The sequence below is a fragment of the Dichotomopilus funicola genome (assembly GCF_033296635.1).
Source record: "Dichotomopilus funicola strain CBS 141.50 unplaced genomic scaffold C8A04scaffold_76, whole genome shotgun sequence".
In the NCBI taxonomy this organism is placed as follows: Eukaryota; Fungi; Ascomycota; class Sordariomycetes; order Sordariales; family Chaetomiaceae; genus Dichotomopilus; species Dichotomopilus funicola.
The window spans coordinates 26,378-38,296 of NW_026944097.1; the positions used below are offsets into that span (position 1 = coordinate 26,378).

The window sequence follows — 11,919 nt, forward strand, 5'->3', positions numbered from 1 at the left end:
CACTCCCAAATAAGCAAACAGACAGGCTTCTTGTTGTTGAAGCCTCGCGCCAGAAGGTGGGGGGAGTACAATGAGGCAAGTCAACCTCGGATAGGTAAGGTTTCTCACCGACCGAAAGAACTCCTTATGTTGCAAGCAACGGAGTTGTCGTGAAACACAACGCAATGCAGCCAGCCATCCAGTCCTCCTTGTGACCGTCATCAGACAGGCATGACTGGGCTAACAAAACCAGGCGCTGGGACAAATGCGAACGAAAACCTCGACCGAGCGACCGTTTCGCCATTTCGCCGTTCCTTAGCAAACGCCGTGTTCGTTCTGTTTTGTTCCCTGAGCCCGAAAAATAGGGACCGAAAATTGAGAACCGAAAACCGAAAACTGAGAACCGAAAGAGAAAAAAACAACAGAAAAACAGAACTGGATGTAGTCAAACACAGGCCAATATCTTAGCCACACGCCTCTCCCAGTCGCCATCAAACATAAGCCGGAAAAGGCAAGCACAAGCCGCCACGAATCAGCGACGACGCCTGCCATCGACTTTCATATTCCTGGCCTTCTCCAGGGTGCCTTTATGGTTGCGGTACAGGTCATAGACGTCGCCGCTCTTCACCCAATCGGCCATGATCTTGTCGACCAGCCGGCCGCGCTGCATCGGGGTCATGACGTTGCGCTCGACCAGCTTCTCCGCTTTCATGTAGCCGTCCCGGATCAGGCGGGCATCCACCCAGTCGAGCAGCGCCATCTTCCAGTGGGTGAGCTGGTGGGCCATCTCCGCGTTCGCGTTGCAGGTGACCCCAACGTTCCACGAGGTGGTCTGGGGAGCGATCTTGAGTCCACGTTCGTCCTCGTCGTCGGAGTCGGAGTTATTGGTAGAGCCCGAGCCGGGCTCGACAGGATTCAGGAATCGCGCGAGGTTACTAGTATCCTTATAGTAGGCGCTGCCGCTGAAAGTAATGTTGTGTCTAGAAGGCCGGATGCATTAGCAGAGGCTACCTCAGTTTCTTTCAATCAATCCGCAGGGGCGACTGCTACTTACTTGGCCGGATGCCCGGAACGGCCGCAGGCACCACAGTCTTCCCCGTCGATCGAAGCTCCCGCTGGCAGATCCACGCTAGTAAAGTAGGGCCGCGCCAGGAGGGCCTTGTAAAAGGGTTGGCGCCAAGAAGAGGACGAGTACTTGGAATCTGCGAGGCCCCCAACTTCGTTATCCAGCTTCTTCCATGCTATCCGATACATTTTGTCTTCTCTGTTCGGAAAGCCGGGGTTGACCTTGAACTGCACGAGCCACTCTATGACATCGCGGAACAGGTCCTTAAAAGGCTTGTGGGCGTTGGCCGTGAATTCAAGCGGCATTAGGTGGAAGTGGTCGGGCTCCCCCAGAAGGCCTTCTTCGTCATCGTCGATGAAGTTAGCGTCGCTATCCGAATCCTCCTCATCGCTATCGTCATTGCCGGCTTGCTTATCGTCGTCAGCCCGGGCCTTGCCTTTGCCCTTGGTCTTGGCCGTGCTCTTCCGGACAGGCGGCGCTTCGTCCGGCTCTTCATCCTCGAACTCCTTAAGGGCGAGGAAGTCATCATTGCTATCGTAAAGCGCTCCATCGCCCTCCGAGGACCCTTCCTCCTCGTCACTGTCCTCATCATCCTCATTAACGGCCTCTCCAGCGCGCTTGCGACGACGAAGCTCGCGGGCCTTCTGCTTCGGCGTCCTGCCCTTCTTCTTGGTTGGCTTGATGCGCCTAACCTTCGGGCCTGGGGTCGTCTGCTCTTTGTCCTCGGCAGTATCCGAGAGGGCGCTCCTCTTGACGAGCCGGCGACGCCTCACAGGCGGAGCGTCATCGTCGTCCTCGTCGGGCGACTCGGAATTGTCGCCGCGCTTGCTCGCAAGGAGGCCGCCCTTACGTTTTGGCCTAGGCGTGGGACGCGGCGAATCGTCCTCTGAGTCGGCGAGATTGTCGGTGGCGGCGGTCTTTCTGCTGGCCTTGGGCGTGAAAAGAGGAGATTTCTCCTCATCGCTATCAAGAACCGCGATAGACTTACGCGTTTTCTTCGGTGTGATGCGGGGCGAATCATCCTCCTCCTCGTCGCTCTCTTGAGCCATGCGGCTGTCCTCATGGCGATCGATCTTTTTTCTAGCAGAGCTAGAATTCTTCGCCTGTTTTGCGTTACGGAGGTTGGTCGACGAGTCGTCTGAATCAGAACTGGGGAGCCGACGCTTTTTGGCTGCAGGCTTTTTGGTTGACGATTTTTTAGTTGAAAACATCTTAGTGGCAGGCACGCTCGCGTCGCTTCCAGATTTTTCGTCAGAGGAATCAGTGAGCAGCACTCTCTTTTGGGAGGTCCGATTATTTCCCTGTGACGCAGGCAAAAAGGAAGGAGGCGGGCTCGTTCTGCGAGCCGGACTAGATACAGAACCCCGTAAAGGAGAGCGGGCCTTGCGGATTCTCGGCGCCCTGACGAGGGACCGGGTCCGCGGACGGCCTAGAATTAGGGTGTTAGCGGGCCACATTTTGTATCATGAATTCACCACAGGGTGGCTAGGGGATCCTCGGGAGCTTACCCAACGTATCTTCGATGGTCTTCTGTTTCTTCTTCGCCATTCTGCTCTGTGAAGGCTAACACCCAGTAAATCACAGGCTTCACCCAAACAAGAAGACTTTACAGTCACGACTTCTAATAAGTCTAGAAAATAGGTTAACAAAAAGCCATTTGTTCAGAGTTAAGCACCCATCTAATGAGTATGTTGTGTGGACTCCAGTTCTTCCAGTCCCAACCGACTGGAACGGGCTGAAACAAAACAAAGTTGGAGTTCACACCCATTGGCCGCCGGTATACCAACTTCCCCAGTCCCAAAAAAGAAATGAAAACATGCTAACCATCCAAAAGAATGGTGACCCACGTTTCTACCCTCGAGGGTGGAGGGCGGGGGAACTGGCGGGGGGAGCAAATCCAACTTCAAAAGAACTAGAAAAGAGCTTACCAAGATCAACAAGTCCCAAAGAAAAAAAAGGAGCAAAAAAGCCCTCAAAGACAAATTCCAATCGTTCAAACACCTTGACCCAATAAACCCAAAAGTGCTGTTGGGAACGGTTGGATCACAGACAATGATGCCGAGAACACGGTGACGTTAACGCGATCTCGGGCGATGCAGCGGTCCGACGCGATCCTGCAAAGGCGGGTAATAGCGGGGATCTTGGCGGGGCGAGTCGCCCAAAAATAAGTTCAAGTCGGGCGGATTGGCGAGGATCTTTGAAACTTGAAAAGAGGAATTGACTATGCCCGTTTTGGAGCTATCAAGTATCGCGATCGATGAATAGCAGCGCCAAAAAAATGGGGGTCCAACTTGTGGCAGTATATATAAGGGTTGTGGTTTGTTGACGATGAGTGCAAAAGTGAGAATGGGAGCATCAACGGCACGCCAATTTATACTTTTCCAGTCTCCCACTTGTGCGCCGAAATCAGCCAGCTAGCCAGCCCTAAAATTGTCATCGTGCCGAAAGAGCACTGTGTTGGCAAGTTCCCAAAATACAGGCCCAAAAACTTCTGTCCTGTTGGAAACAGGAAGAAGTTGGAGGAAGGAGGGCGGCTTTTGAAGTTTTTGGACGTTAAATCACGGGTGGCCTTAGCGCGGATTCGGATTTGACACGAAGCCACGTGACTTTTGACCTCGAGAATGCTCGGCTTCAAGTTGATCACGTGGTGCTCCTCAGAGAGCCAGGATCGGTGAGGATGGCAATGGAAATCATAAGATGTTCTCGACTCGATATGGCAGGGAGAGACTCCTGAAAGGCTATTTGTTCCACTGGGAAGACCGGCAAGATTGCTCGGAAGGAAGGAGATCACACTTAGAGACTTGACGAAAGGGGAATGCGAGACCAAGCAACCATGTGATCAATCGGCGGGACGCCGGGGGCAGCAATGTTCTATTTAGCTGTTGTATTCACAGATATTCCTCATTAATGATCCATTCATCGCACACCAAAGTGTAGAAGCCAACCAGCCACGAGTTCATTCCTTCAACACTCCTGTACGCTTTACTCCAATCCACCATCACCCGGACGACATCACCCTATCATCTTCAACATCAACATCGAACGATAGCTATTAGCCACCAACACCCGACTCCTTCCCAATTCTTCAACTCCTGTACATCAGGGGGTATGTTCCGTACCTGAGCAACAACACAAAAAATAACAATACATTACCAGTCATCCATTTGACTGCCCCGTTGCCAGACGAACAGAACCTCACGTTACCTCGTGACGTGTCTTCTTCCTCCTTCCCGGAACCCCGCCCATTCCCCCATTTCCCTATCCAATCCAAGACATGAAGAGAGAACACCGATATGCCAGATTCTAAACATTATAAAGACTAACAGCCAGGGAAGCAACGAGCGAAGAAGTTTCTTCTACCGCAGCTGCTCCTTCGCATCCTGTACACCACGTTCAATAACATCATCCAGCTTCCACCGGGGTGGCTTGATGACACCCTCGAGGCCATTCGCGCGACGCCACTCCTTCTCCATCTCCGGGGTGACGCCATCCGGTAGCGGTTCCTGACCGCCCGCGATGCCGGTAGAGTACTTGAGCTGCAGGATGTCACCGACCTCATCACAGGCGGCCAAGACGCGGTCCATGTCCTCCTTGTTGTGGGCAGATGACAAACAGAAACGGGCACGCGAGCTGATGAGCGGAGTGGCCGGGTATCCGACCACCACGACCGAGATCTTGCGCTTGAGCATTTCGTGGCTGAAAGCCGACATCTTGCCCGGATGGTATAGCACGATCGGGATGATAGGCGAGTCATCGTGACCATACGTGATGAAACCAAGACGCTTGAGTCCGAGGCGGAGGTACCGGGAGTTGAAGGCAAGACGCTGCAGACGCTCCTCGCCTTGGCCGGGGGCGATCTCGCCGGTGATTAGCCTGAGAGAGGTGAGAATCTGCATCAGGACGGAGGGGGTCGCGGATTCGCCCAAAAGACTAGCCGCGTTGCTCATCCGGAGACCGTCAATGATGTGCTTGTCGGCCGCAATGTAACCGCCGTTGGCGCCGAATGACTTGGTCAAAGTGCCCATCAGGATATCAACCTCAGCCGGGTCAATGCCAAAGTAATCGCAAACACCACGGCCCCTCGGGCCCAGGGCACCGATACTGTGGGCCTCGTCCACGTACAAAAAGAACTTATACTTCTTCTTGAGCGCTAGGACACCAGGAAGATCAACCATGGTGCCTTCCATAGAATACAGACCCTCCACGGCAACGAGGATCTTCTTCCAGGGGCGGTGAGTGCGGGGTTGGCCTTGGGAAATAGCTTCACGCAGCTTCTTCTCCAAATCTCCCATGTCGTTGTGCTTGAACGAGCGGATGACAGCTCCGGACAGACGAGCGCCGATACGGATAGAGGCATGGTTGAGTTCGTCCGAGATGATTAGGCAGCCCTTGGAGACGAGCGCAGGGAAGGAGCCGGCGTTGGTCACGAAACCCATCGAGAACACCATGGCAGCGGGCTTGCCGACAAACTGCGCAACCTCGCGCTCCACCTCGAGGGCTAGTTCGGAGGTACCGGAATCAGCGCGTGGGGAGCAAAAGCTGAGGCCAGTCTTGCGCACACACTCCTCAACGGCGTCGGCGCAAGGGCCCTCAGATTGAGCAAAACCAAGGTAGTTGTACGAGCTGACATTCAAGGTCTGAGTGTATGTGCCGGTGTACTTGTAGGTACGGTTGAAATCATCTGACTTGCGGTCGATGAGAGTGATGTACCGGCCGGGGACGCCGGTAGTCGGCCGGGCAAAGCAGTCATCGAGGCGGAGCTTCAGCCGCCTGACGTAAAAGTTGTCAAAGTCATCGTTAAGGGGGGCGTAGCCGTTGAACACTTTAAGACTCTGGTAGTGCTTCTTGTCACCGAATCGCTTTCCGAAGAAATCCCGCGCGTGGCCAAAAGCAATTAGAAGCAGGTAGCTGATATAAGTTGTAAGGACGAAGTAGTAAGCCGGCTCGTCTTCGATAGGGGTCTCGAGGGGGCCGCCCTGGTGGGCACTAATATAGAGGTGGTTCACGTCGAGTAAAGGACCAAACTGAGCCTCGCGGCGCTCCTGGCTCTTGGCCTCGTCGGCCGAAGGGGGTTCAAAGAGTGTGGTCGGCGGTTCATCGGTGTTGAGTTCCTCCCCTCCAACTGCCGACAGAGAAATGGTCGGAAGGGGGCTAGGGGAGCCAGCCATCTGGGGCGAGGCTCCTTGGTGGTGCGACACTGCTTGCTGCTCCTTGGATTTCGAAAAGAAGCCCGCGAGGCGGTTGCCCTTTGAGTGGGATGGCCGTCGCTCGCTGGACATGGTGGATGACGAGAAGGGGTTCGAGAGCTTTCGAGGCATCGCAGAGGACGCTCAAAGGCAATGGTCGGTTAACAGGCAAGACAGAGGATGCTCGCGCCGATCGCAGGTGTTCTCCCAGGCCAATGGCACCAATTGAGGCTGGCAAGAGCAGGCTGTTAGCGGGGGTTCCCTCACGAGCTTCGCCGGTTGAGGCAGCAATTGGTGGTTGCGGTCGAGGGTTCGGTGTCGACGCTGGCAAAGCGGTGTGAATCTTGGTGCTGTGGGGACGGGGGCTGGGAGAAACAGCGAAGCCCCAATAGCGCGCGGCCCCCAGAGCCCTTATCACGACCAAGGGGTTTTGCTCCGCAGGAGATCCCCCAACGTAGTGGCGAGGCAACCGACTTACACGTTGAACCCAACGGGCCGTCCACAGGTTCGCCAGAATCGAACAACAAGAGGTAGGTGTCGAATCGGGGTGCAGCGGAGAATGACGTGCCAGGTGCAAGCAGAAGCTCCCGCGCGAGACGAATGGGGGGTTGGGGTCAACAACCAGCTGCAACTGATGAATGCTGGCGAATCAGGCGGGTGGGCGCTTTCCCAAAGGAGCTATTGACAGGAGAAAGGAGTTGGGGAAAGGGGGAAGGACCTTGCGGCCCGCGTCGTTGCCGGTATCGCCTTCCTTGGTGGTCGAACTCGCGAAAACAGAGAGAGAGAGAAAGAGAGGCTCCTTGTCTTGCTCGAAGGAAGGGCTTGTCAAGAGGCGGCAAGAGCAAGACGGGAGAGTTCAAGAAGGGACGACAAGTCAAGGGCCGAGGGACGAAAAGCGGACAGGAGAGCAAAGGATTTCAGGAAACGGGATTATGGGGCCTTGGGCCCAGCACCTCGCGGTTGGCGAATCGGGGTCTCGGGGAGCGACAGAGTGGGGTCAGATGTGCCGTGAACCCGCTGGCGCAATTTGACAACCAGCCCTGTTGCCTCCCCGCTGCAAACTTGTCGCGCCGGGGGTTCGCTTTCCCTGCAAAAGAAAACCTCACCCCTGAACCGATTTTTTGTGGTTAGTGGCTCCATGCCCAGTGCCGGCGAGGTCTGAAAGACCGGGGCCATGATGGGAAAGCTTCAAGGCGATCATCTCCCTTCGGTGTTGTCTGGCAAACCACAGCTTGTGCAATTTATCACCTCACAGTTCCGCAATCGACCGTAAGTAAGTGGGATGACACTGCTTCCCGTCGCCTGCCGATGCATCGGCCGAGGAGTCGACTGCAATTGTGACGAACCCAGACAAGGCGGATTCTCAACCATGGGTTCCAGAGCGGAAACTACGGAAATGAGCTGACCGCGAGGGGCCAGGCCCCGCAAGTCCGTCAGTTTCAACGCAAGACAGGCCAGAAAGAATCGATTGCGCACTGCCAATTTCAAAAACGGATCGAATTGCCTTCGATTCGCGGCTTGCCGCTCTTGAGTTGGTCAGCTTACCAAAGAGGTCATCGGCTGTCGTGGACGTGGACTTCTTATCACACCCCTTGCGTACACCCACAGCAGCACCTCACTCTATCGAGTGCCAACTTCGGCAGACTCGGCAATAAATTCGAAGAGACGTGACAGTGTTGCATCGCATTCGCAAATAGACTCACAGATGTACAATGTACCGTAGTAAGCGAAGGGTGTGGTTCCTGACCACGCGACGATTTAACTACGTTAGTGTACAACATAAACAGGCCAGATCCAGGAAGACCATGACACTTCGGAGACGTTGAAATTGCGGATCTCGCGGCAACGATTTCGAGAAATGCTCCGGCGCGATTTTTTAACGTTATGATGTCCCGGCCGATCCGCGTATCGATGCGCGGCACGCATGACGACTTACTTACATTTAACTACTGGTATCTATCTCTTCTCCCCACGCCGACTGAGATCCCTCTTTCCCAAGCCCAATCCCCAAAAACCTTCATCGTCCCATGATTCGTCCCATCATTGAGACTCCAAGCGGGCCCCCGAAAATCCAGCGGGCCAGCCCGGCCACCCAACGGCGGGTGCGGCGGTACCTGCATTGGATTGTGGATGTTTCCAGTCCCACTGCGCTGTGCGACAGGGAAAAGCGCAGGAGCTGAGAGCGGTGATGCTGTGTGGTGGCAATCGTCGGCTTTGCGCGGCCTTTCGTCGTGCTCACGGGCTCGCTGGTGCTCGGCCCAAGACTCGAGATTGTGGTTCATCCCTCAGCATGTAAAAAGATGGGTTGTCCCGTTCATCTCATCAGAAGTGCGTGAGAACTGAGTGTAGAGGATAAAGGATATCGGCCTGGTGCTTGCCTGTCCCCTCTCTTCCCTCTGCCTAAGTTTCCAGAACATCTATTGTTCTGTTAGTCCTTCGGCTATTAAACCCGTTATTCGGAGGTGTGAACCTCGGGAATCAGTGAAAACCCGCCGTATCTCGGAGTTCCGGCAGGGTACTGTACCTACTTGAAGCCGTCACTCCAAACAACCACACCGACAGCAACAACGATAGCAAAACATCAACACTCTTCCACAACACACCCCCATCACCTTAAGGGTCAGTCCCCCAAAATGGTCGCCGCCGAGCTCTGGAGACACGAGCAGCCTGAGGGCACGCAGATGTGGAAGTTTTTGCAGCATGTGAACGACAAATATGGTCTCAACCTAAACGACTACCCGGGGCTGTACAAGTGGTCCGTCGAGAACGTGGCCGACTTCTGGGGTGATGTCTGGCACTTTGCCGGTATCAAGGCTTCAAAGCCGTTTGACCAGGTGTGTAACAATCTTATCCCGTCACCCCTGGCTACCTAGCAAAGCTCCCCCTTTTCCAGCTCGAGAACCAAACCACCACCCGCTAACTCCTTCCCAGGTCCTCCCCCAAAATGCCTCCATGTTCCCCCGGCCCGACTTCTTCGCCGGTGCCCGTCTAAACTTCGCCGCGAATTTGCTCTTCCCCGCCAACGCTGCCGTAGACGAGTCCAGCACGGCCGTTATCACGGCCACCGAGGACGAGTCCCACATCGTATCGACCTCCTGGGCCGAGCTGCGCGACCAGGTCCGCCGCTGCTCCCACGCCCTGCGCACTGCCGGCGTTAGAGAACACAGCGTCGTGGCTGGGTTTGTCGCCAACCACGTTCAGGCTCTGGTCGCACTATTAAGTGCCGCTGCTGTGGGTGCGATTTGGACCGGTATTAGCCCGGATAATGGTGTCAGTGCCGTGTTGGATAGGTTAACGCAGATCCGGCCGCAGGTGTTGTTTGCGGACAATGCAACGCTGTATAACGGCAAGGCGTGGTCGGGTAAGGCGAAGATGTTGGATGTGGTTGAGGAGTTGAAAAAGCATGGGCTGGAGCAGGTTGTTGTGATTCGGGGTCTTGAGGCTATCGAGACAGGGCTAGAGGAGATTAGGGGGAAGGGAGTCAAGGCGGAGGAGTATGAAGAGTTCTTGAAATCGTAAGTTAAGCCCATCTCCTATCATTGGATAAAGCTTTGTCGTTTTAACATGGTCACAGGTCACCAGATATGGCACTAGAATTTGCGCACCTTCCGCCCTCCCACCCCCTTTACGTCCTGTACTCGAGCGGTACTACCGGGCTCCCCAAAGCCATCGTCCACACCGCAGCAGGCACTCTGCTACAGCACAAGAAAGAGCACTTTTTGCACTGCTCGCTCTCACCGGCTTCCCGAATGCTCTACTACACCACCACTTCCTGGATGATGCACCACTGGAGCGTGTCCGCCCTGGCCTGTGGCGCCTCTCTCGTCCTCTACTCCGGCTCACCCTTCAAGCCGCATGGCTACCTTTCCATCCCGCGCCTCCTTTCCTCCCTCCGTGTCACTCATTTTGGCACCTCGGCCGCCTACTTGACCACCCTCGAAGCGAACAACATCCGCCCTGTTGCCGACCCCACGCTTGACCTGTCCGCCCTCGAAGCCATCTACTCGACCGCCTCGCCCTTACCGCCGTCCACCTTCAGCTTTGTCTACTCCGCCTTTCCAGCATCCATTAACCTCGCCTCCATCACCGGCGGCACCGATATCATCTCACTTTTTGGTGCCCCCTGTCCGCTCCTGCCTGTTCGCGTAGGGGAGATCCAGTGCGCCGGCCTCGGGATGGCCATCGATGTCGTCGACCCGTCTTCTCCGCCCGACGATCCACGGCCCGTCATCCCTTCTGCCTCAGACGATGATGACGGCACTACTTCCCCACCAGGCGACCTGGTCTGCACCAAACCCTTCCCATGCCAACCTCTCACCTTCTTCGGCCCCAACGGCGAAGCCAAATACCGCGCCGCGTATTTCGAGCGGTTCCCCGGTCTCTGGCACCACGGCGACTTTGTGCGCATCGACCCGCGCACGGGAGGGCTCGTCATGCTTGGCCGCAGCGACGGTGTTCTCAAGCCAGCAGGCGTCCGGTTCGGCTCGGCCGAGATCTACAACATCCTCACGCGCTTCTTCGCAGCCGAGGTCGAAGACGCAGTGTGTGTCGGCCGCCGGCGGGAATCCGATCGTGACGAGACAGTGTGTCTATTCGTCGTCACCACCACCCCCTCTACATTCGACGACGTCCTCCGCAAACGCATCGCCGAGACGATCCGGCGGGAGCTGAGCCCGCGGCATGTGCCCGGTGTGATTGAGGAAGCTAAGGGTGGAGTGCCGAAGACGGGCAACGGGAAAAAGATTGAAGTGGCGGTTAAGCAAATCTTGTCGGGTATGAAGGTAAGGACGAACGCGAGTGTCGCGAACCCGGAAGCGTTGGATTGGTTTCGGGCATGGGCGAAGGAGAGAGAGGAGGGGAGTAAACTCCCAAACTAAGGGGAGGGGGGTAGACGGAAGAATGATCTATGATAGATGATAATAGATAATACACAGCTGGGCCGTGAACATAGGCTCCGTTATATGCCAGGTCTCTCTGCCCGGTAGTATCTCATGTGTATTATCGAAATTTGGTGGCTTATACCTCATGGCGTCACAGTGGCATGTATATACAAGGTGAATGAATATCAGCAACAACATGAGATTCTCTCATTGGCTTTTGGAAACGAATAAAAAAGGAACCAACAAGCAGACTAACTGACTAACATATAGAAAACAAAAAGCTCACCGCTAAGCCCTATTCCCCCCATCTGGAGGAATAGAGGTTGGTGGTTACGAAAAACCGGTGTTTTTCTTCGCTGACCCGGGGATCGACCCCGGAGCCATTTCGATTTACGACGGAAGTGGCGGGACCAGCGCCCCTCCCAATACCGCTACGCCAAACAAGCTGTTTGGCGAATTGGGAGGAGTTGGTGACAGGAGCAGTGGAAAGGGGACTTATATCCTTGAGGTGGAGGGAAGGTGCGCGGTTCTTGGTGAGCGCCCTGGAAACGGCGACCTGAGATAAGATTTCGAGCTTCAGAATCCTGCAAGTTGACCTGACACATTCCACAGTGTGGGTTGACACCCAGTTCAATATTGAAAGCGCAGGCTGTCTCGTTGCACTTGCTAATATACCCCTTCGCCCTGTCCTTATTCCTTCTTTCCTACCGAAACAGGCGGAAGGAGGACATGAATCTCCCACCCCCGTGCGCCAGCCCAAAAAGGGACAAACCATGGCTAGAGAACCTACGAAGAAGCCAAGGAAGTC

General features: G+C 55.3%; 3 protein-coding genes across 3 annotated transcripts; 1 reads left to right on the forward strand and 2 right to left on the reverse strand.

Moving 5' to 3' along the window:
• Positions 1-511: 511 nt before the first annotated feature.
• On the reverse strand, positions 512-2,593 carry C8A04DRAFT_39814 (uncharacterized protein; the record flags this gene model as incomplete). Its single annotated transcript, XM_062784722.1, has 4 exons — positions 512-959; positions 1,034-1,931; positions 2,034-2,474; positions 2,554-2,593. The coding sequence occupies 4 exons, from the start codon at positions 2,591-2,593 to the stop codon at positions 512-514; spliced, it is 1,827 nt and encodes a 608-aa protein (XP_062633887.1).
• Positions 2,594-4,401: 1,808 nt separating this feature from the next.
• C8A04DRAFT_39815 (pyridoxal phosphate-dependent transferase) lies at positions 4,402-6,363 on the reverse strand (the record flags this gene model as incomplete). Its single annotated transcript, XM_062784723.1, has 1 exon — positions 4,402-6,363. One exon carries the CDS (start codon positions 6,361-6,363, stop codon positions 4,402-4,404), a length of 1,962 nt encoding a protein of 653 aa, XP_062633888.1.
• Positions 6,364-8,864: 2,501 nt separating this feature from the next.
• C8A04DRAFT_39816 (uncharacterized protein) lies at positions 8,865-11,108 on the forward strand (the record flags this gene model as incomplete). The annotated part of the gene is made up of 3 exons (XM_062784724.1): positions 8,865-9,065; positions 9,163-9,746; positions 9,806-11,108. The coding sequence occupies 3 exons, from the start codon at positions 8,865-8,867 to the stop codon at positions 11,106-11,108; spliced, it is 2,088 nt and encodes a 695-aa protein (XP_062633889.1).
• Positions 11,109-11,919: the final 811 nt, after the last annotated feature.